Source organism: Petromyzon marinus, unplaced genomic scaffold (assembly GCF_048934315.1).
Source record: "Petromyzon marinus isolate PM22_M1 ecotype Great Lakes invasive population unplaced genomic scaffold, UKy_Petmar_22M1.pri1.0 PM_Scaffold_17, whole genome shotgun sequence".
In the NCBI taxonomy this organism is placed as follows: Eukaryota; Metazoa; Chordata; class Hyperoartia; order Petromyzontiformes; family Petromyzontidae; genus Petromyzon; species Petromyzon marinus.
Genome location: NW_027423135.1, coordinates 418,372 through 442,652, shown reverse-complemented (window position 1 = coordinate 442,652; position 24,281 = coordinate 418,372). Strand labels below are relative to the sequence as shown.

The following is a 24,281-nucleotide window of genomic DNA, read 5'->3' as shown; positions in this document are numbered from 1 at the left end:
CGTACTTCCAGCGACGTTGCGTGACGTCGCCCGACGTCCCCCCCCCCGTTGTCGCCCGCTCCTCGCCGTCAGCAGGTTGGAGAAATATTTGGCCGTGGGGCCTCCGCCGACCACGGCCGCCGCTGGCGGGGCCTCCACCGCGACGGCGCCGGTCGCCGCCGGCGCCGGCGTGCCGGCGAGCGCCGGCGCAGGCGACGCCGCGTTCGCCGCCGGAGCCGGGATGATGGACGTGGCAGCGAGAGGAGTTGGAGGCGGAGGAGCGGGTGGCATGGCCGTGCCAATGATGGGCGGTCCGGCGTTGCCGTTGATGGGCGGCGGCGGCGGCGGCGGCGGCGGCGGCGGTGGCGGGAGCCTGGCGATGCTGGCAGGAGGAGGAGGAGGAGGGCACCAGCTGCAAGGGAACTGGGAGCTACAGCAGCAACAGCAGCAGCAGCAGCAGCAGTTTCAGCAGCAGCAGCAGCAGCTTCAGCAGCAGCAGCAGCAGTGAGTTGGGGAGTCTCTGTCGAGTGGATCAGCATTCTTGGATACGAACAGTGTGAACGAAAGGGAGACAGTAAAATAAATAAATAAAATACAACAATAAAATTCTCACGACGTTTCGACTGCAACACGAGCAATCATCACACCTGATGATGATTGCTTGCGTCGCACCTGATGATGATTGCTTGCGTCACACCTGATGATGATTGCTTGCGTCGCACCTGATGGTGATTGCTTGCGTCGCACCTGATGATGATTGCTTGTGTTGCAGTCGAAACGTCGTGAGAATTTTATCGTTTTTTATATATTTTTTTCATTTTATTGTTTCCCTTCTACGTGGTGGTGACTTTACCGAAAGAACCAAGAATATGAATCCCTGCAGTCACGAAAGCTTTAAATCAAAATTTTAAGCGTGGACGAAGTTCAACGTGCACATATGTAATGGGGGGTTCGATCGAGGCACACACTCAACTTGGAGGCAACACTGTTCATTAACACGAAACATTAACACGGACACTCTCCATAAGGTGGTGACCACCTTCTCTCACTAACACTCGGGAGCATTACCGCATCTTCCCGCAGACAGCCCGCAGACGCATATACCCCGCAAAAATCGCGTTTTTGTGTCAAACGAATTTCGGATAGCCCGCACCTCCATATACCCCGCAGGGTCTTGTTTTGTTTGTTAAAAGTGGAATACCCCGCGGGCTATGTGCGGGAAAACACGGTACGCATAGCGTGACCAAGGCAGGGTTACAGCTGCCTGGTCACAAACGACGATCGGAGACTCGAGGGCTTCCCGGAGTAGAACAATCCCGCTCCCCGTTCACGCCGCGCTCATAACCTCTCCGGCGTGACCGGCTCCGCCCCAGGCCACGCCCCCCCTTCTCGATCCTTCGGGAAGGTCCACCCCCTCCTTCCCCCTCCCCCAAGCTCCCCCCTGGGGCCCCTGGCCGGTCACGTGTCCTGTTGGGTTCACGTGGAGTGCCAAGGCCTGACACGACCCTCCGTGACTAACCGCCCACACGATAGTGACGTCATATGTCCCTACGCTCGTACAGCCCCGACATAGTAGTGACGTCATGTGTCACTACACATACACACATCTATCCTCCTCATCCTCCTTTCTCTCTCTCTACCTCTTCTCTTCCTATCTCTCTCGCTCCCATTGCCTTCAATCCTTCATTGCTCCCTCTCCGTCTCTCCTCCCTCTCTCTCTCTCTCCCCCCTCAATCTCATCCCTCTCTCTCACCCCCTCTCCCATCTCTCTCCTCCCTCTCAATCTCATCCCTCTCTCTCACCCCTCTCCCGCCTCTCTCCTCCCTCAATCTCACCCCTCTCTCCCGTCTCTCTCCTCCCTCAATCTCATCCCTCTCTCTCACCCCCCCTCTCCCATCTCTCTCCTCCCTCTCAATCTCATCCCTCTCTCTCACCCCTCTCTCGTCTCTCTCCTCCCTCTCAATGGCATCCCTCTCTCTCACCCCCATCTCTCTCCTCCCTCAATCTCATCCCTCTCTCTCACCCCCCTCTCCCGTCTCTCTCCTCCCCCATCACTCTCCTCTCTCTCTCACCCCCGTCTCTCTCCTCCCTCAATCTCATCCCTCTCTCTCACCCCTCTCTCCCGTCTCTCTCCTCCCTCAATCTCATCCCCCTCTCTCACCCCCCCTCTCCCATCTCTCTCCTCCCTCTCAATCTCATCCCTCTCTCTCACCCCCCCTCTCCCATCTCTCTCCTCCCTCTCAATCTCATCCCTCTCTCTCACCCCCCTCTCCCGTCTCTCTCCTCCCTCAATCTCATCCCTCTCTCTCACCCCCCTCTCCCATCTCTCTCCTCCCTCAATCTCATCCCTCTCTCTCACCCCTCTCTCCCATCCCTCTTCTCCTTCAATCTCATCACTCTCTCTCACCCCCCCCCTCTCCCATCTCTCTCCTCCCTCTCAATCTCATCCCTCTCTCTCACCCCCCTCTCCCGTCTCTCTCCTCCCTCAATCTCATCCCTCTCTCTCACCCCACCCTCTCCCGTCTCTCTCCTCCCTCAATCTCATCCCTCTCTCTCACCCCCCCCCCCCCACCTCTCCCATCTCTCTCCTCCCTCTCAATCTCATCCCTCTCTCTCACCCCCTTCTCCCGTCTCTCTCCTCCCTCAATCTCATCCCTCTCTCTCACCCCCCCTCTCCTATCTCTCTCCTCCCTCTCAATCTCATCCCTCTCTCTCACCCCTCTCTCCCATCTCTCTCCTCCCTCAATCTCATCCCTCTCTCTCTCACCCCCCCTCTCCCATCTCTCTCCTCCCTCTCAATCTCATCCCTCTCTCTCACCCCCCTCTCCCATCTCTCTCCTCCCTCTCAATCTCATCCCTCTCTCTCACCCCCTTCTCCCGTCTCTCTCCTCCCTCAATCTCATCCCTCTCTCTCACGCCCCCTCTCCCATCTCTCTCCTCCCTCTCTGTCTCTCCTCCCTCTCTCTCTCTCCATCACTCTCCTCTCTCTCACCCCCCTCTCCCGTCTCTCTCCTCCCTGTCTGTCTCTCCTCCTCTCAGTTCACTTTATTCAGTTTATTTTGGTACAGCCCTGTGAGCCATTCGGCTCTTGAATCGGGTGCAACCACAACAAACAAACAATAAAAAACAAAAACACGAGCAAGAAAAAACACCTTAAAGTGACTACGTGTTGACTGTGCAAAACAGAAAATCCATGGGGGGGGAAAAAAACACAGCAAAAATATTCCTGAAAAAAGCACCGTTACACCACCAACTCTGTGTGCAAAAAATCCCAGTGGGATGCAAAGTCAAACAACAACAACAACAACCACAAGAAAACTTAGATTAAGGCCATCAGTCTTAACTCGGTACTACAACAAAACAAACCATGTCCAAACCAAGAAAAAAACGTTTTCCATATCACCAAAAAATAAATCCGTAATTGCAACGTAACAGTGGTCACAGGGACAGCTTAAAGGACGCGACCTGGGCTTGCTGTCTTCACTCCAACGCTGTCCTCTGGACAGTCCAGTCCCTTCACCTGATGAAGGCCACTTGTGTTGTGGCCGAAACGTCGTGATTTTTCGTTATTTTATTTTTACCTACTACGTGACTTTACCGAATAGAACCAAAGAGGATCACAGGGACTGTGACCGAAATTTTTTTTTTTTTACAATAAACTACGTAAATAACAACACGTAACACCAAATCCCAGAGCCACAGCCGGCTGCATGAGTCACTCCACAACAACAGAAGCATGGGTCTCTCTCCTCCGTCGTCTCCTCCACGTGCACACTCCACCACCCCCACTCCCACCCCACACAGGCAGTACAACTACGGAGGTGTGGCCCCCATTGTGACCGTGCAAACGATGGCGACCGGCACCATGGACCACAAAAGGTCTGCGTCGCTGCGCCAGAACCCGCAGGCCGAGCGGCTCCGGCCCAGGTGAGGCATCAGCACCGCGGGCCCGGCAACTGGGCAGCACTCGGCTAACGTCGCGAGCAATGTCGTCCGTAACGCGGCGGTGGCGGTGGTGGTGGCGGTGGTGGCGGTGGTGGCGGTGGTGGTGGCGGTGGTGGCGGTGGTGGCGGTGGTGGCGGTGGTGGTGGTTTTCTGTGTGTTTCGTTTGTTGCCAGGGGTTGGATTACGCTAACGCGTGAATGTCGGTGATCGTGAAACCCGCCACCGCCCGGCACGCGGCCAATTGGGTGTGTGCGGGGTTTGTCACGTGGGCAGAACGCGGCCAATCCGTTAGTAGCAGAGCCCTAGTGTGTAGTGTAGTGTATAGTGTAGTGTATAGTGTAGTATAGTGTATAGTGTAGTATAGTGTATAGTGTCGTGTATAGTGTAGTGTATAGTGTAGTAGACTAGTACAGCACTAGTGTGTAGTGTAGTGTATAGTGTAGTGTATAGTGTGTAGTGTAGTGAATAGTGTAGTGTATAGTGTAGTATATAGTGTATAGTGTCGTGTATAGTGTAGTGGTGTAGTGTATAGTGTAGTAGACTAGTACAGCACTAGTGTGTAGTGTAGTGTATAGTGTAGTGTATAGTGTAGTATATAGTGTAGTAGCGCAGTGTATAGTGTAGTGTATAGTATAGTGTATAGTGTAGTGAATAGTGTAGTGTATAGTGTAGTATATAGTGTATAGTGTCGTGTATAGTGTAGTGGTGTAGTGTATAGTGTAGTAAACTAGTACAGCACTAGTGTGTAGTGTAGTGTATAGTGTAGTGTATAGTATAGTATAGTGTATAGTGTCGTGTATAGTGTAGTGTATAGTGTAGTATACTAGTACAGCACTAGTGTATAGTGCAGTGTATAGTGTAGTGTATAGTGTAGTGTATAGTGTAGTGTATAGTTTAGTATACTAGTACAGCACTAGTGTATAGTGTAGTGTATAGTGTAGTATACTAGTACAGCACTAGTGTGTAGTGTAGTGTATAGTGTAGTGTACAGTGTAGTGTATAGTGTAGTGTAGTAGTGTAGTGGCCTCGCTCCGCCCTCGTCAACGCCCTCTTCTGGATCTCACCAGAAGGTTCTCGGCCACTCATCACGTGTCCCTCAAGCCCCCCCTCCCCCTTTGAGCCCTGTCCCGGTCACGTGCCCTCTCGAGTTCACCCAGACTGTCACGTGCCCTCATGCCCTACCCACTCTGGTGCCAGAGGGAGGCTCAAGACACACAGCCCCACTCTTGTGGCAGTAGCTGTGGTTAACCCCCACAATGACTTCATTTACGTCACCACACCAGTACAGCACCACAACCGGTTGTGTTTTGGAGGGCCAAGTCACAACATTTACAATCTGAGGACGACGTTTCGCCAGTAATTACAACCAGCTTCATCAGGCGACAGCCAGATCCCGACCCCTGACAATGTCTGCTGCTGTATATTTGGAGTCTGCTTCTCTCTCATCATCATCATCAGGGTGGTTAGATGTTGACTACCTCGCCTGGTATACAGGAGGTCGTGGGTTCGATCCCGACCCTGATGACGCCTGCTGCTGCTGCTGTTAATTTGGAGTCTGCGTCTCTCTTATCATCATCATCATCATTACGTTGGCTAGGAGATGTTGACTACCTCGCCTGGTATACAGGAGGTCGTGGGTTCGATCCCGACCCTGATGACGCCTGCTGCTGCTGTTAATTTGGAGTCTGCGTCTCTCTTATCATCATCATCATCATCACGTTGGCTAGGAGATGTTGACTACCTCGCCTGGTATACAGGAGGTCGTGGGTTCGATCCCGACCCTGATGACGCCTGCTGCTGCTCTATATTTCGAGTCTGCGTGTCTCTCTCATCATCATCATCACGTTGGCTAGGAGATGTTGACTACCTCAACTGGTATGCAGGAGGTCGTGGGTTCGATCCCGACCCTGATGACGCCTGCTGCTGCTGTATATTTGGAGTCTGTGTCTCTCTCTCCCCGTTGTGGCGTGGATTTCTCTCTCCGGGTACACCGCTGTTTTCCCTCTCCACGTTTTAGAATCGACATCACCGCACACGTTTACAGGATCTGGCTGCTGTAAATTTCCGCTCGGCGACGACGACGATGACGACGATGATGACGACAACGATGACGACGATGATGACGACGACGATGATGATGATGACGATGATGATGACGATGATGATGATGATGACGATGATGACGACGATGATGACGATGATGATGACGATGATGACGACAACGATGACGATGATGATGACGATGATGATGACGATGATGACGACGATGATGATGATGACAATGATGATGACGACGATGATGATGATGATGACGACGACGGCGATGATGATGATGACGATGATGATGATGACGACGATGATGACGATGATGACGACGACGATGATGACGATGATGACGACGATGATGATGATGATGACGATGATGATGACGATGATGATGACGACGATGATGACGATGATGACGACGACGATGACGACGACGACAATGATGATGGTGATGACGATGATGACGATGATGAGGACGATGATAATGATGACGATGATGATGACGACGATGATGACGATGATGATGACGATGATGAGCTGCCAACTTCCTTGAGCTGTCATTTGTGATGGCCACGGTCGCTTCTGAGACGATCTGGCCACAGATGTGCCGCTCAACGAAGTGGGCTTATTATTATTATCATCATCATCATCATCGCGTCGAAATTTAAAAATCCACACGACCACGGAGAGAGAGAGACGCAGACTCCAAATCTACAGCAGCAGCAGGCGTCAGGGTCGAGATTGTACCCACGACCTCCTGTAGACCAGGCGAGGTAGTCAACATCTCCTAGTCACCGTGATGATGATGAGAGAGAGAGACACGCAGACTCCAAATATACAGCAGGGGTCAGGGTCGGGATCAAACCCACGACCTCCTGTATACCAGGGGAGGTAGTCAACATCTCCTAGTCACCGTGATGATGATGAGAGAGAGAGACGCAGACTCCAAATATACAGCAGCAGGCGTCAGGGGTCAGGATCGAACCCACGACCTTCCTGTATACCAGGCGAGGTAGTCAACATCTCCTAGCCACCGTGATGATGATGAGAGAGAGAGAGACGCAGACTCCAAATCTACAGCAGCAGGCGTCAGGGTCGGGATCAAACCGACGACCTCCTGTATACCAGGCGAGGTAGTCAACATCTCCTAGCCACCGTGATGATGATGAGAGAGAGACACAGACTCCAAATATACAGCAGCAGGCGTAAGGGTCGGGATTGTACACACGACTTCCTGCACACCAGGCGAGGCAGTTAACATCTCTAGCCACAGTGATGATAATGATGATGATGAGCGAGAAGGCAATTGCATACACGATTATTATTATTATAAGAGGATGTTTGTTTGCATGGTTTGCCACAAGTATGTGTGGTGAACACAGACGTGATGCCTTGCAATAGGCGTATCTATTTGATGTTTGAACAGCTTAACACCTCCTGTTTGATTGCCAGCAAGGGTAAAGTCTATTCTTACACTCAGCACTGCCCATAGAATCAATACTACACCATAGACTCAACATTGCCCATAGATTCAACACTGCATCATAGACTCATCACTGCCAATTGAATCAACACTGCCCATAGATTCAACACTGAACCATAGACTCAACACTGCACCATAGACTCAGCACTGCCGATAGAATCATCACTGCACCATAGACTCAACAATGCCCATAGAAGCAACACTGCACCATAGACTCAACACTGCACCATAGACTCAGCACTGCCGATAGAATCATCACTGCCCATAGACTCAACACTGCACCATAGACTCAACACTGCCCATAGACTCAACACTGCACCATAGAATCAACACTGCCCATAGACTCAACACTGCCTATAGACTCAACACTGCCCATAGAATCAAAACTACACCATAGACTCAACATTGCCCATAGACTCAACACTGCACCACAGACTCAACACTGCCCATTGACACAACACTGCCCATAGACTCAACACTGCCCATAGACTCAACACTGCCCATAGATTCAACACTGCACCATAGACTCAACACTGCCCATAGACTCAGTACTGCACCATAGACTCAACAATGCCCATAGAAGCAACACTGCACCATAGACTCAACACTGCCCAAAGACTCAGCACTGCCCATAGACTCAACACTGCACCATAGAATCAACACTGCCCATAGACTCAACACTGCCTATAGACTCAACACTGCCCATAGACTCAACACTGCCCATAGACTCAACACTGCCCATCGACTCAACACTGCACCATAGACTCAACACTGCCCATTGACACATCAATGCCATAGACTCAACACTGCCCATAGACTCAACACTGCACCATAGACTCAACACTGCCCATAGATTCAACACTGCACCATAGACTCAACACTGCCCATAGACTCAGTACTGCACCATGGACTCAACACTGCACCATAGACTCAGCACTGCCCATAGAATCATCACTGCCCATAGACTCAACAATGCCCATAGAAGCAACACTGCACCATAGACTCAACACTGCCCAAAGACTCAGCACTGCCCATAGACTCAACACTGCACCATAGAATCAACACTGCCCATAGACTCAACACTGCCTATAGACTCAACACTGCCCATAGACTCAACACTGCCCATAGACTCAACACTGCCCATCGACTCAACACTGCACCGTAGACTCAACACTGCCCATTGACACATCACTGCCCATAGACTCAACACTGCCCATAGATTCAACACTGCACCATAGACTCAACACTGCCCATAGATTCAACACTGCACCATAGACTCAACACTGCCCATAGACTCAGTACTGCACCATAGACTCAACACTGCACCATAGACTCAGCACTGCCCATAGAATCATCACTGCCCATAGACTCAACAAAGCCCATAGAAGCAACACTGCACCATAGACTCAACACTGCACCATAGACTCAACACTGCCCATAGACTCAACACTGCACCATAGAATCAACACTGCCCATAGACTCAACACTGCCTATAGACTCAACACTGCCCATAGACTCAACACTGCCCATAGACTCAACACTGCCCATCGACTCAACACTGCACCGTAGACTCAACACTGCCCATTGACACATCACTGCCCATAGACTCAACACTGCCCATAGACTCAACACTGCACCATAGACTCAACACTGCCCATAGATTCAACACTGCACCATAGACTCAACACTGCCCATAGACTCAGTACTGCACCATAGACTCAACACTGCACCATAGACTCAGCACTGCCCATAGAATCATCACTGCCCATAGACTCAACAAAGCCCATAGAAGCAACACTGCACCATAGACTCAACACTGCACCATAGACTCAACAGTGCCCATAGACTCAACACTGCCCATATAATCAACACTGCCCATAGACTCAACACTGCCCATAGATTCAACACTGCACCATAGACTCAACACTGCCCATAGACTCAGTACTGCACCATAGACTCAACACTGCACATAGACTCAGCACTGTCCATAGAATAATCACTGCCCATAGACTCAACAATGCCCATAGAAGCAACACTGCACCATAGACTCAACACTGCCCATAGACTCAGTACTGCACCATAGACTCAACACTGCACATAGACTCAGCACTGTCCATAGAATAATCACTGCCCATAGACTCAACAATGCCCATAGAAGCAACACTGCACCATAGACTCAACACTGCCCAAAGACTCAGCACTGCCCATAGACTCAACACTGCACCATAGAATCAACACTGCCCATAGACTCAACACTGCCTATAGACTCAACACTGCCCATAGACTCAACACTGCCCATAGACTCAACACTGCCCATCGACTCAACACTGCACCATAGACTCAACACTGCCCATTGACACATCACTGCCATAGACTCAACACTGCCCATAGACTCAACACTGCACCATAGACTCAACACTGCCCATAGATTCAACACTGCACCATAGACTCAACACTGCCCATAGACTCAGTACTGCACCATGGACTCAACACTGCACCATAGACTCAGCACTGCCCATAGAATCATCACTGCCCATAGACTCAACAATGCCCATAGAAGCAACACTGCACCATAGACTCAACACTGCCCAAAGACTCAGCACTGCCCATAGACTCAACACTGCACCATAGAATCAACACTGCCCATAGACTCAACACTGCCTATAGACTCAACACTGCCCATAGACTCAACACTGCCCATAGACTCAACACTGCCCATCGACTCAACACTGCACCGTAGACTCAACACTGCCCATTGACACATCACTGCCCATAGACTCAACACTGCCCATAGACTCAACACTGCCCATAGATTCAACACTGCACCATAGACTCAACACTGCCCATAGACTCAGTACTGCACCATAGACTCAACAATGCCCATAGAAGCAACACTGCACCATAGACTCAACACTGCCCAAAGACTCAGCACTGCCCATAGACTCAACACTGCACCATAGAATCAACACTGCCCATAGACTCAACACTGCCTATAGACTCAACACTGCCCATAGACTCAACACTGCCCATAGACTCAACACTGCCCATCGATTCAACACTGCACCATAGACTCAACACTGCCCATTGACACATCAATGCCATAGACTCAACACTGCCCATAGACTCAACACTGCACCTTAGACTCAACACTGCCCATAGATTCAACACTGCACCATAGACTCAACACTGCCCATAGACTCAGTACTGCACCATGGACTCAACACTGCACCATAGACTCAGCACTGCCCATAGAATCATCACTGCCCATAGACTCAACAATGCCCATAGAAGCAACACTGCACCATAGACTCAACACTGCCCAAAGACCCAGCACTGCCCATAGACTCAACACTGCACCATAGAATCAACACTGCCCATAGACTCAACACTGCCTATAGACTCAACACTGCCCATAGACTCAACACTGCCCATAGACTCAACACTGCCCATCGACTCAACACTGCACCGTAGACTCAACACTGCCCATTGACACATCACTGCCCATAGACTCAACACTGCCCATAGATTCAACACTGCACCATAGACTCAACACTGCCCATAGATTCAACACTGCACCATAGACTCAACACTGCCCATAGACTCAGTACTGCACCATAGACTCAACACTGCACCATAGACTCAGCACTGCCCATAGAATCATCACTGCCCATAGACTCAACAAAGCCCATAGAAGCAACACTGCACCATAGACTCAACACTGCACCATAGACTCAACACTGCCCATAGACTCAACACTGCACCATAGAATCAACACTGCCCATAGACTCAACACTGCCCATAGACTCAACACTGCCCATCGACTCAACACTGCACCGTAGACTCAACACTGCACCATAGATTCAGCACTGCCCATAGAATCATCACTGCCCATAGACTCAACAAAGCCCATAGAAGCAACACTGCACCATAGACTCAACACTGCACCATAGACTCAACACTGCCCATAGACTCAACACTGCCCATATAATCAACACTGCCCATAGACTCAACACTGCCCATAGATTCAACACTGCACCATAGACTCCACACTGCCCATAGACTCAGTACTGCACCATAGACTCAACACTGCACCATAGACTCAGCACTGCCCATAGAATAATCACTGCCCATAGACTCAACAATGCCCATAGACTCAGCACTGCCCATAGACTCAACACTGCACCATAGACTCAACACTGCCCATAGGCTCAACACTACACCATAGAATCAACACTGCCTATAGGCTCAACACTGCCTATAGACTCAGCACTGCCCATAGACTCAACACTGCCCATGGACTCAACACTGCCCATAGATTCAGCACCACCCATAGACTCAACACTGCCCATAGACTCAATACTGCACTATAGACTCAACACTGCCCATAGAATCAACACTGCCCATAGAATCAACACTGCCCATAGACTCAACACTGCCCATAGAATCAACACTGCCCATAGACTTAACACTGCCCATAGACTCAGCACTGCCCATAGAATCATCACTGCCCATAGACTCAACACTGCTCATAGAATCAACACTGCCCATAGACTCAACACTGCCCATAGACTCACTACTGCACCATAGAATCAACACGGCCCATAGACTCAACACTGCCCATAGAATCAACACTGCCCATAGACTCAACACTGCCCATAGAATCAACACTGCCCATAGACTTAACACTGCCCATAGACTCAGCACTGCCCATAGAATCATCACTGCCCATAGACTCAACACTGCTCATAGAATCAACACTGCCCATAGACTCAACACTGCCCATATACTCAACACTGCACCATAGACTCAACACTGCCCAAAGACTCAGCACTGCCCATAGACTCAACACTGCACCATAGACTCAACACTGCCCATAGGCTCAACACTGCACCATAGAATCAACACTGCCTATAGGCTCAACACTGCCTATAGACTCAGCACTGCCCATAGACTCAACACTGCCCATGGACTCAACACTGCCCATAGATTCAGCACCACCCATAGACTCAACACTGCCCATAGACTCAACACTGCACTATAGACTCAACACTGCCCATAGAATCAACACTGCCCATAGAATCAACACTGCCCATAGACTCAACACTGCCCATAGAATCAACACTGCCCATAGACTTAACACTGCCCATAGACTCAGCACTGCCCATAGAATCATCACTGCCCATAGACTCAACACTGCTCATAGAATCAACACTGCCCATAGACTCAACACTGCCCATAGACTCACTACTGCACCATAGAATCAACACGGCCCATAGACTCAACACTGCCCATAGAATCAACACTGCCCATAGACTCAACACTGCCCATAGAATCAACACTGCCCATAGACTTAACACTGCCCATAGACTCAGCACTGCCCATAGAATCATCACTGCCCATAGACTCAACACTGCTCATAGAATCAACACTGCCCATAGACTCAACACTGCCCATAGACTCAACACTGCACCATAGACTCAACACTGCCCATAGACTCAGTACTGCACCATAGAATCAACACGGCCCATAGACTCAACAATGCCCATAGAAGCAACACTGAACCATAGACTCAACACTGCCCAAAGACTCAGCACTGCCCATAGACTCAACACTGCACCATAGACTCAACACTGCCCATAGACTCAACACTGCACCATAGAATCAACACTGCCCATAGACTCAACACTGCCTATAGACTCAACACTGCCCATAGACTCAACACTGCCCATAGACTCAACACTGCCCATAGACTCAGCACTGCCCATAGACTCAACACTGCCCATAGACTCAACACTGCACCATAGACTCAACACTGCCGATAGAATCAACACTGCCCATCGACTCAACACTGCCCATAGACTCAGCACTGCCCATAGAATCAACACTGCTCATAGACTCAACACTGCCCATAGACTCAACACTGCACCATAGACTCAACACTGCCCACAGAATCAACACTGCCCATAGACTCAACACTGCCCATAGAATCAACACTGCCCATAGACTCAACACTGCCCATAGACTCAGCACTGCCCATAGAATCAACACTGCTCATAGACTCAACACTGCCCATAGACTCAACACTGCCCATAGACTCAACACTGCCCATAGAATCAACACTGCCCATAGACTCAACACTGCCCATAGACTCAGCACTGCCCATAGACTCAACACTGCATCATAGACTCAACACTGCCCATGAGTGGCTGGGTGGTTTGGTTGCTGGGTAGTTGGGTGGCTGCGTGGCTGGATTTAACTGGGTAGTTAGGTAACTGGGTAATTGGGTGGCTGGGTAACTGATTAATTGGGTGTCTGGGTAACTGGGTAGTTAGATAACTGGGTAACTCGGTAATTGGGTGTCTGAGTAACTGAGTAATTGGGTGTCTGGGTAACTGGGTAGTTAGGTAACTGGGTAACTGAGTAACTGGGTAGTTAGGTAACTGGGTAACTGGGTAACTGGGTTAATTGGGTGGCTGGGTAACTGGGTAGTTAGGTAACTGGGTAACTGGGTAACTGGGTAGTTAGGTGACTGGGTAACTGGGTAGTTTGGTAACTGGGTAACTTGGTAGTTAGGTGACTGGGTAACTGGGTAATTGGGTGGCTGGGTAACTGGGTAGTTAGGTAACTGGGTAACTGGGTAGTTAGGTGACTGGGTAACTGGGTAGTTAGGTGACTGGGTAACTGGGTAACTGGGTAGTTAGGTAACTGGGTAGCTGGGTAGTTAGGTGACTGGGTAACTGGGTAGTTAGGTAACTGGGTAACTGGGTAGTTAGGTGACTGGGTAACTGGGTAGTTAGGTAACTGGGTAACTGGGTAGTTAGGTGACTGGGTAACTGGGTAATTGGGTGGCTGGGTAACTGGGTAGTTAGGTGACTGGGTAACTGGGTAGATAGGTAACTGGGTAACTGGGTAGTTAGGTGACTGGGTAGTTAGGTAACTGGGTAACTGGGTGGCTACACGGGGCTCCCTGCGCGCTGTGTGCGTCCGTGCGCAGCCGGGGCCGCCACTTCAGTTTCTCGGCCTCCCAAATGCCGGACATCGAGGAGGACGTGGGGATGTCGCCCTACGGGAGCAACAATCAGCCGGTGCGCTGGGCCGACTCCGAGAGCCAGATGAAGTACGTGCGCCGGGGATACGTCTAGTGGTGGCCACCACCGCCGCCACCGCCGCCACCGCCGCCACCACCACCACCACCTCCTCCACCGCCACCACTGCCACCACCGCCACCACCTCCACCACCTCCTCCACCGCCACCACTGCCACCACCGCCACCACCTCCACCACCGCCACCACCGCCACTACCTCCACCACCGCCACCACCTCCTCCACCACCGCCACCACCGCCGCCGCCACCACCTCCTCCACCGCCACCACCGCCAACACTTCCTCCTCCACCACCACTGTCACCACCTCCACCACCGCCACCACCGCCACTACCTCCACCGCCACCACCACCGCCACCACCGCCACCACCTCCTCCTCCACCACCACCGCCACCACCTCCACCACCACCGCCACCACTACCACGGTGCGATGGCAGCACAGCTTCAGGGCAACCTCTCTACCGGCTCTACCTCCAGCCGGCCCGACCAATCACGAGGCAGCTGCACCGCCTTGCAGCACGTCCAGCGACCAATCACCATCCAGCTCCACTGACCTATCACCAGCCAGTCCCACCGTCCGGCCAGCTCAACCAATCACCATCCAGCTCCACTGACCGATCAGCAGCCAGTCCCACCGTCCGGCCAGCTCAACCAATCACCATCCAGCTCCACTGACCGATCACCAGCCAGTCCCACCACCTGGCAGCCCGACCAATCACTGTCTAGCACCACCGACCAATCGCCATCCAGCCTTACAACCGCCTGCCAGCACCACCGACCAATCACCATCCGGCCCCATCACCCACTGCCAGCCCGACCATGGACCGATTAACCACCCAGCACCAATTAACCACCCAGCACCACGGACCAATCGCCATCGAGCCCCACCACCGCCTGCCCGCCCGACCAAATTAACCACCCAGCACCACGGACCAATCGCCATCGAGCCCCACCACCGCCTGCGCGCCCGACCAATCACCACTCAGCACCACGGACCAATCACCGCCTGGCAGGCCGCCCCACAGACAGCCGTGCGAGGCAATGCGTTGCGTGTCGCCGCACCGCCCTCTGCTGTTGCCCAGGGCTCAGTGCCACAGGGGGGAGGGGGGCCCGGGAACAGGGCTTTGAATCCTGCCCCCCCCCCACTCCTCCCAACGTGGCTTGGCTTCCGAAATCGGTGCGGAGTTGGAGAGGGGGGTTTCCGATTCCGGATGATTGCAAACTGAACTGTGAAACAATTTTTTTTTTGGGGGGGGGGAGGGTATTTTACCAGGTTGTAAGACGCCACACAGCAGCTAGATTTGTTCGGAAGCGAAGCTGGCCACCGCAAATGATCGCTCAGCGAAGTGGCGGATTGCCATCAGCGTCAGCATCATCGCGTGCAAATTTATAGGATGGGGTCAAAAATAAGGGGCGCCTCCTCCTCCTCTTAACAACGCTATTTGGTTCCACGAAACTAGTCGTTAAGCGATTTGGTTCCACGAAACCGATTGGTAAGCGATTTGGTTCCACGAAACTGGTTGTTAAGCGATTTGGTTCCACGAAACCGATTGGTAAGCGATTTGGTCGTGAAGTGAGTAGAGGGAAAAAAAATATATAATATTCTTGGTTCTTTCGGAAAAGTCACCACGTAGAAGGGAAGTAATAAAATAATAAAAATAAAACAACAAAATAAATTTTATTATTTTAAGAATATGAATCCCTGCAGTCACGAAAGCTTTACATCGGAATTTTACGTGTGATATTTAAACAATGGATAGTAATAGATAAAGACACTACAACACACTACACTACTATACTCTACAATACACTACACTACTATACACTACACTACTATACACTACTATACTATACACTACAATACTATAAACTAACTACTATACACTGCAACTACTATACACTGCACTATACACTACTCTATTATATACTACTATACACCACGCAACTATACACTATACACTACACTACTATACACTACACTATACACTACACTACTATACACTACACTACTATACACTACACAACTATGCACTACACTACTATACACTACAATACTATAAACTAACTACTATACACTGCAACTACCATACACTACACTTTACACTACTTTACTATATACTACTATACACCACGCAACTCTACACTACACTATACACTACACTACTATACACTACACTACTATACACTACACTACTATACACTACACAACTATGCACTACACTACTATACACTACAATACTATAAACTAACTACTATACACTGCAACTACCATACACTACACTATACACTACTTTACTATATACTACTATACACCACGCAACTCTACACTACACTATACACTACACTACTATACACTACACTACTATACACTACACTACTATACACTACACAACTATGCACTACACTACTATACACTACAATACTATAAACTAACTACTATACACTGCAACTACCATACACTACACTATACACTACTTTACTATATACTACTATACACCACGCAACTCTACACTACACTATACACTACACTACTATACACTACACTACTATACACTACACACTTCACTACTATACACTACTATACACTACACTATAGGCTACTATACACTGCACTACTATACACTACACTACTATACACTACACTACTATACACTACTACACACTACACTACTATACACTACACTATACACTACACTACTACACACTACACTACTATACCATACCTGTCAACCCCTGATCAGTGCCCTACCTTATCGCAGACCAACTCAGGCCTTATCGGTCACCCCTTGTCCCTTATAAATCTCAACGTTCATCCTACAAAGTCCCACCATCGCAAGGGAGAAACACAAATAAATAGACAACTATTATTATCAGCGTTATTTTTGTTGCTGTACGTACCTGAACACTCCATCTCCCTGCGCTAGAATACGGAGTAAACCGTGATGGGTTGACAGCCATGGAGTTAGCACGCTTTTATTCAAACGTTCTTGGCTGTTACAACCGGTGGTGGTGCGCGGAATGATGATCATGATGATAATAATAAAGCAATGCTTCAAATTTTCAGCAATCATTATTTGTTTATTGCAACTACCACCCCCCCCCCCCCCACCGAGGTGGATTCCTTCGGAGAAATGGCTTCGTTCGTGACGTCGAAAGCGGTCGAGTTGGACGGAACGGGTAACTGAGTGACAGGGTAGTTGGGTGGCTGTGTAGCTGGATGGCTGGATAGTTGGATTACTGGGTGACAGGATGGTTGGGTGGCTAGGCATTTGGGTGGTTGGATAGTTTGGTGACTTTGTAGTTGAGTGGCTGTATAGTTGGGTTACTGGGTGACAGGATGGTTGGGTGGCTAGGCATTTGGGTGGTTGGACAGTTTGGTGGTTGTGTAGTTGAGTGGCTGTATAGTTGGGTTACTGGGTGACAACATAGTTGGGTGGCTAGGCATTTGGGTGGTTGGACAGTTTGGTGGCTTTGTAGTTGAGTGGCTGTATAGTTGGGTTACTGAGTGACAGGATGGTTGGGTGGCTAGGCATTTGGGTGTCTGGATAGTTTGGTGGCTGTGTAGTTGAGTGGCTGTATAGTTGGGTTACTGGGTGACAGGATGGTTGGGTGGCTAGGCATTTGGGTGGTTGGATAGTCTGGTGGCTTTGTAGTTGAGTGGCTGGATAGTTGGGTTACTGGGTGACAACGTAGTTGGGTGGCTAGGCATTTGGGTGGTTGGACAGTTTGGTGGCTTTGTAGTTGAGTGGCTGTATAGTTGGGTAACTGGGTGACAGCGTAGTTGGGTGGCTAGGCATTTGGGTGGTTGGACAGTTTGGTGGCTTTGTAGGTGAGTGGCTGTATAGTTGGGTTACTGGGTGACAGCATAGTTGGGTGGCTAGGCATTTGGGTGGTTGGACAGTTTGGTGGTTGTGTAGTTGAGTGGCTGTATAGTTGGGTTACTGGGTGACAGGATGGTTGGGTGGCTAGGCATTTGGGTGGTTGGATAGTTTGGTGACTTTGTAGTTGAGTGGCTGTATAGTTGGGTTACTGGGTGACAGGATGGTTGGGTGGCTAGGCATTTGGGTGGTTGGACAGTTTGGTGGTTGTGTAGTTGAGTGGCTGTATAGTTGGGTTACTGGGTGACAACATAGTTGGGTGGCTAGGCATTTGGGTGGTTGGACAGTTTGGTGGCTTTGTAGTTGAGTGGCTGTATAGTTGGGTTACTGAGTGACAGGATGGTTGGGTGGCTAGGCATTTGGGTGTCTGGATAGTTTGGTGGCTGTGTAGTTGAGTGGCTGTATAGTTGGGTTACTGGGTGACAGGATGGTTGGGTGGCTAGGCATTTGGGTGGTTGGATAGTCTGGTGGCTTTGTAGTTGAGTGGCTGGATAGTTGGGTTACTGGGTGACAACGTAGTTGGGTGGCTAGGCATTTGGGTGGTTGGACAGTTTGGTGGCTTTGTAGTTGAGTGGCTGTATAGTTGGGTAACTGGGTGACAGCGTAGTTGGGTGGCTAGGCATTTGGGTGGTTGGACAGTTTGGTGGCTTTGTAGGTGAGTGGCTGTATAGTTGGGTTACTGGGTGACAGCATAGTTGGGTGGCTAGGCATTTGGGTGGTTGGACAGTTTGGTGGTTGTGTAGTTGAGTGGCTGTATAGTTGGGTTACTGGGTGACAGGATGGTTGGGTGGCTAGGCATTTGGGTGGTTGGATAGTTTGGTGGCTTTGTAGTCGAGTGGCTGGATAGTTGGGTTACTGGGTGACAACGTAGTTGGGTGGCTAGGCATTTGGGTGGCTGGATAGTTTGGTGGCTTTGTAGTCGAGTGGCTGGATAGTTGGGTTACTGGGTGACAGCGTAGTTGGGTGGCTAGGGATTTGGGTGGTTGGATAGTTTGGTGGCTGTGTAGTTGAGTGGCTGTATAGTTGGGTTACTGGGTGATAGGATGGTTGGGTGGCCGTGTAACGCCCCAGAATTGAGGGAGCAGGGGAAGCTCTTGAGGGGAGGGGGAAGTGAGGACAAACTGGTTCGGAATGTTCCGATGCCAATCATCATTACTAGGTAGGGTTGGGCTTTTAATTAGTAACAGGTGCGAAGCTGCCGTAGGCCCCTTAGACTCCTCTATAAGAGGCGGGTTCAGAGACCGGGGAGTCTCGCTCGCCCTCGGCGTGTCGCTGCTGCCGGATCGGAGGCGATGGGCGACTCCACAGCGGTTGGTGACGCGGACGTTGACGCGGTGGATGACGTGGTGGATGACGCGGTGGATGACGCGGACGGTGACGCGGCATGTGACGCGGCGTGTGACGCGGACGGTGACGCCGACCGTAATGACGGTGACGACGGTGATGGTGACGACGATATCCAGCCCCGGTGGGGTGACGTGGACACGGTGTGCCTGGCTGTATCTTGGAGACGTTGGACAGGCGCCCTGTCAACTGTGCTGGAGTGAACGAATACTCCCGATGAGCAAGACGGTTCATTACAGCTGGATAGCTGGGTGGCTGTGTATATTGTAGCTGGGCAGCTGGGTGGTTGTGTATGTGGGTGGCTGTAGAGTTTGGTAGCTGGGCAACTGGGTGGCTGGATAGTTTGATAACTGGGTAGTTGACTGGCTGTGTAGGTGAGTGGCTGGGTATTTGGGCGGCTGGGTGACACGGTCGTTGGGTGGCTGTGTAGTTGGGTGGCTGAGTAGCCGAGCTGAGTAACTGCAAGCGCAAATCGTGGACTAAGGGGTGAGGATAGACGTGCCACCGCCCAAAGAATGTGGAATTTCCGCATCCAGCCCTATGGCTCTCCGCGCGGTGGTGCAGCGGTTGGCACTGCACCACGCTACAAACCGGGCAGACCCGAGTTCGATTCCCGCCCACGGCCACCAACACCAGTGACGGTTATCTGAACTGGTCCTGGTGGGTGTCCCCCAGGTCAACTCGGCCTCAACTGTGCGCCTGGTGCGCTGTGTCAACATCGTCACTGGGGGAGACAAAGGCGGCCGGGCGCGGTGCTGGCCACCCACCCCGTCGAGTGCCACAGGTGGCGCTGCTACTCGCTACTAACGGCACTTGCCCCCCAGTCTCTTACAGGCTACACGGGGGATCTTTGTCTTTTGGCGTGGTGTGGCCGGGGGCGTGGTGTGGCCGTAGCGTGGTGTGGCCGTAGCGTGGTGTGGCCGTAGCGTGGTGAGGCCGTAGCGTGGTGTGGCTGTAGCGTGGTGAGGCTGTAGCGTGGTGAGGCCGTAGCGTGGTGAGGCTGTAGCGTGGTGAGGCTGTAGCGTGGTGAGGCCGTAGCGTGGTGAGGCCGTAGCGTGGTGTGGCTGTAGCGTGGTGAATGTCGCGCGGGTTTGCTGGCGAGGTGCCCTTAGGAGGAAGGAGTGGCCGGCGCGGGGCTGGTCAGGCCGCCCCCCAGCACGGCCGTGCCCCCCCCCACCACGGCCGTGCCCCCCCCCACCACGGCCGTGCCCCCCCCCACCACGGCCAGCGAGGCGAGGGCGGCCCCCTGGAAGCGGACGAGGTGCCAGCCCTCGGCGGCTGTGAGGTCGCTGGCGCCCCGTGCCCGGTAGAAGTCCATGGCCGGGGCGTTCCAGTCCAGCACAGACAAAGTGAGACGCACGCAGCCGTTCAGCCGGCAAACCTGGGCACGGGGGGGGGGGGGGGGAGCAAAGGTGCCAGGCTAGGTGCAGGTCACGGGACTGACCCAGCAGGTGACGCGTGTTGAGTGCTGTGCCAGGCTAGGTGCACGAGGTCACGGGACTGACCCCAGGTGACGTGGGTTGAGTGCTGTGCCAGGCTAGGTGCTTGACGTGAGTTTACTGCTGTGCCAGGCTAGGTGCAGGAGGTCACGGGACTGACCCCAGGTGACGTGGGTTGAGTGCTGTGCCAGGCTAGGTGCAGTGCTGAGGTGACCGGCTCATGCTCTGCCGTCCTCCCGTGCCAACTCTCCCGCGTCTCTGCCGAGGCCATTACCTCCGCAACCTTCCGCAGGAGATCCTTGCCAACTCCTCTTCCTGCGAGCAAAGACAAAGATCCCCCATGTAGCCTTGGCCAGACTGCAGGGGTTGGTCACGTGCATAGAACGTACCCACAACCACCACCCCACGTGCCCACCACCACCACCACAACCACCCCCGTGCCCACAACCACCACCCCACGTGCCCACCACCACCACCCCACGTGCCCACCACCACCACCACCACCCCCGTGCCCACCACCACCACCACCCCACGTGCCCACCACCACCACCACCACCCCCCGTGCCCACCACCACCACCACCCCCCGTGCCCACCACCACCACCACCCCACGTGCCCACCACCACCACCCCCCGTGCCCACGGCCCCACCCCCACCGCTGACCTCTGAACTCTGTGGTGACGTAGAGGCCCTCCAGGTATGCCGAGCGTCCCACCCAGGTGCAGTAGGTGTCGTAGAACAGCGCGTAGCCAATCAGCATGGCCCCTGCGGGGTCGGACAACACGTCACGCTGTGTCAACACTGACGGTCGGACAGTGATGTCATGATGTGTCAACACTGACGGTCAGACATTGATGTCATGCTGCGAGTGTCAACACTGACGTTCAGACAATGACGTGTGCGAGGTGCAGGTGAAGTTTGTTTCGTTAATTCTTGTGATTACCTTGCTGATGCTGATGCTGCACCTCGGCTACCAGGCAGTGGAAGAGCGGTTTCCCTCCAAACCCATCACGACGGAGGTCTGCACGGACATCGCAAACTCGCTCGCTCGGTTCGACGGCCATAGGAATGTGGAATTTCCACGGTTTGCCGCCTTTGTGCGCGCGTGTGAGCGAACAGCACTTGCCCCAACAGTCTGGTAAAGGCTACACGGGGGATCTTCGTCTTTGTTTTGTGCTCTATCCCCCCCTCACCGCCTCCCCACTACCCCCCCTCACCCTCCCTCGCCCCCCCCTCTCACCCTCCTCTGTGATGTCCACCTGGCCCAGGAGTTTCTCGTACGTGACAAGTTCCTGCAGGCAAGGGCACAGGGGGTGGGTAAGCGGGTGAGTGGGTGAGTGGGTGGGTAAGCGAGTGGGTGAGTGGGTGGGTAAGCGAGTGGATGAGTGGATGGTGAGTGGGTGAGTGGGTGGGTAAGCGAGTGGGTGAGTGGTTGGTGAGTGGGTGAGTGGGTGGGTAAGCGAGTGGGTGAGTGGGTGGTGAGTGGATGGGTGAGTGGATGGGTGAGTGGTTGGTGAGTGGGTGAGTGGGTGGGTAAGCGAGCGGGTGAGTGGGTGGGTAAGCGAGTGGGTGAGTGGATGGTGAGTGGGTGAGTGGGTGGGTAAGCGAGTGGGTGAGTGGATGAGTGGGTGGGTAAGCGAGTGGGTGAGTGGATGGTGAGTGGGTGGGTAAGCGAGTGGGTGAGTGGATGGTGAGTGGGTGGGTAAGCGAGTGGGTGAGTGGGTAAGCGAGTGAGTGAGTGAGCAGATGAGTGAATGGATGGTGAATGGATGAGTGAGGTGAGTGGATGTGTGTAATCAGCAGATGTCCAACACCGCGGCTTTCCTGCGAATCATTTAAACCGGATATTGGCTATGTAATCAATCGGTCGTGGGTTCTTTAAGACGGCGTAGACGCCTTCCAAGAGGCAACGCTTATTTATTACAAGGCGTAACTCAACGCAATACAGTCTTGAACTTGAAAGAGTAACGGGCCCCTTCACCCGCTGCTAGCTGGGGATATACGCCCTCGGCTAACTCGCCTTAGCGCTGGGCTAGGGTCCCCCTGGGTCCTCCGGCTAAGAGGGCCCTAGGGGAGGCTAGCTGACCTGACCCTGGTCACGGTACAGGTCTCGACCGCCAGCCACACGGACCGGGTCCTGATAAGGACGGCAGGTCGGAGCAGTCCCAGGGTCATGTCTAGCCGGTCTTCGGTCTTCAACTGGCTCTTCTGTCTTCAGCTGGCACGCACTGCCCCAACCCTCCCCGGGGTCCGGCCTTTTATCCTGCTCCGTGGCTTGCTCCGCCCTAGCCACGCCTCCCCTCACGAACCTTCCACCAGGTTCTGGAAGGGTGACATCATCCCCCCACAGCCCCCTACTTGGGGGGGCTGTGGGGGGATGATTGGGGCTGTGCCCCTTCGTTCCAAGATCCGTTTTCCCGGCTGACTGTTTTGCCCCAATGGGTCATAGTCCTCTGGGTACGGTCTCAAACCGTCGATTGCCCCCTATTGGTAAGTAGCAGCTATCACCCTGACACGGTGAACATTCGCCCAACAACACCGTTACATATTGGCCCGTGGAAGTGGTTATTAACCGTGGCGTTCTGTTGATCAGTGGACTCTGGACTTTGCGGTAGAGTTTAAATTAGTAACTTCTTGCAATGGCGCACCGAGCTTCCAGGTTGAATTTCATCTTACAAATTAAACTTTAACACAATTTTTTTTGTTACTGGGTACTAAGCGTTCTTTTTTTTTAAATTGCCTATGCCTAAAAGGTTTAGAAAGTGGCTTTTATTGTTACCCACAAACTTAGCTTTTGTCAACAGGACTTTACGTGAACGAAAGACGCAAATGCACACCAATGTTTTCTCGTTGACAATAGGTACATTTAAAAATATCGCTGTGCTGGTCACAAAAACAATGTTCGCGGCGATTAAAAGCCACTTTCTTGTACTTCTGAGGCATAAGCAACGTTTTTTATTATTCTTGGTTCTTTCGGTAAAGTCACGTAGAAGGGAAACAATTAAATAATCAAAATATATATATATATACAGTGTGGGGAAAAAAGTATTTGATCCCCTGCTGAA

The 24,281-nt window shown here is 52.0% G+C and overlaps 2 protein-coding genes and 1 long non-coding RNA gene across 3 annotated transcripts in view; 2 read left to right on the top strand and 1 right to left on the bottom strand.

The window, feature by feature from the left end:
• LOC116956734 (uncharacterized) overlaps positions 1 to 16,976 on the top strand; it is a 31,142-nt gene extending 14,166 nt beyond the window's left edge. Inside the window, exons 5-7 of the mRNA XM_076063646.1 lie at positions 76 to 483; positions 3,784 to 3,906; positions 14,448 to 16,976. Coding sequence (XP_075919761.1) covers positions 76 to 483; positions 3,784 to 3,906; positions 14,448 to 14,595 — 679 coding nt within the window. The 3' untranslated portion in view covers positions 14,596 to 16,976. The remainder of the gene's footprint in view (positions 1 to 75; positions 484 to 3,783; positions 3,907 to 14,447) is intronic.
• A 537-nt stretch (positions 16,977 to 17,513) lies between these two features.
• LOC116956735 (thialysine N-epsilon-acetyltransferase-like) overlaps positions 17,514 to 24,281 on the bottom strand; it is a 14,796-nt gene continuing 8,028 nt past the window's right edge. The window contains exons 2-6 of the mRNA XM_076063651.1: positions 22,457 to 22,508; positions 22,160 to 22,237; positions 21,880 to 21,981; positions 21,492 to 21,532; positions 17,514 to 21,159 (exon numbers count right to left, since the gene is read on the bottom strand). Coding sequence (XP_075919766.1) covers positions 20,887 to 21,159; positions 21,492 to 21,532; positions 21,880 to 21,981; positions 22,160 to 22,237; positions 22,457 to 22,508 — 546 coding nt within the window. The 3' untranslated portion in view covers positions 17,514 to 20,886. The remainder of the gene's footprint in view (positions 21,160 to 21,491; positions 21,533 to 21,879; positions 21,982 to 22,159; positions 22,238 to 22,456; positions 22,509 to 24,281) is intronic.
• Positions 21,174 to 24,281, top strand: part of LOC142922777 (uncharacterized) — a 20,756-nt gene continuing 17,648 nt past the window's right edge. Inside the window, exon 1 of the long non-coding RNA XR_012940280.1 lies at positions 21,174 to 21,354. This is a non-coding gene — a long non-coding RNA (uncharacterized LOC142922777). The remainder of the gene's footprint in view (positions 21,355 to 24,281) is intronic.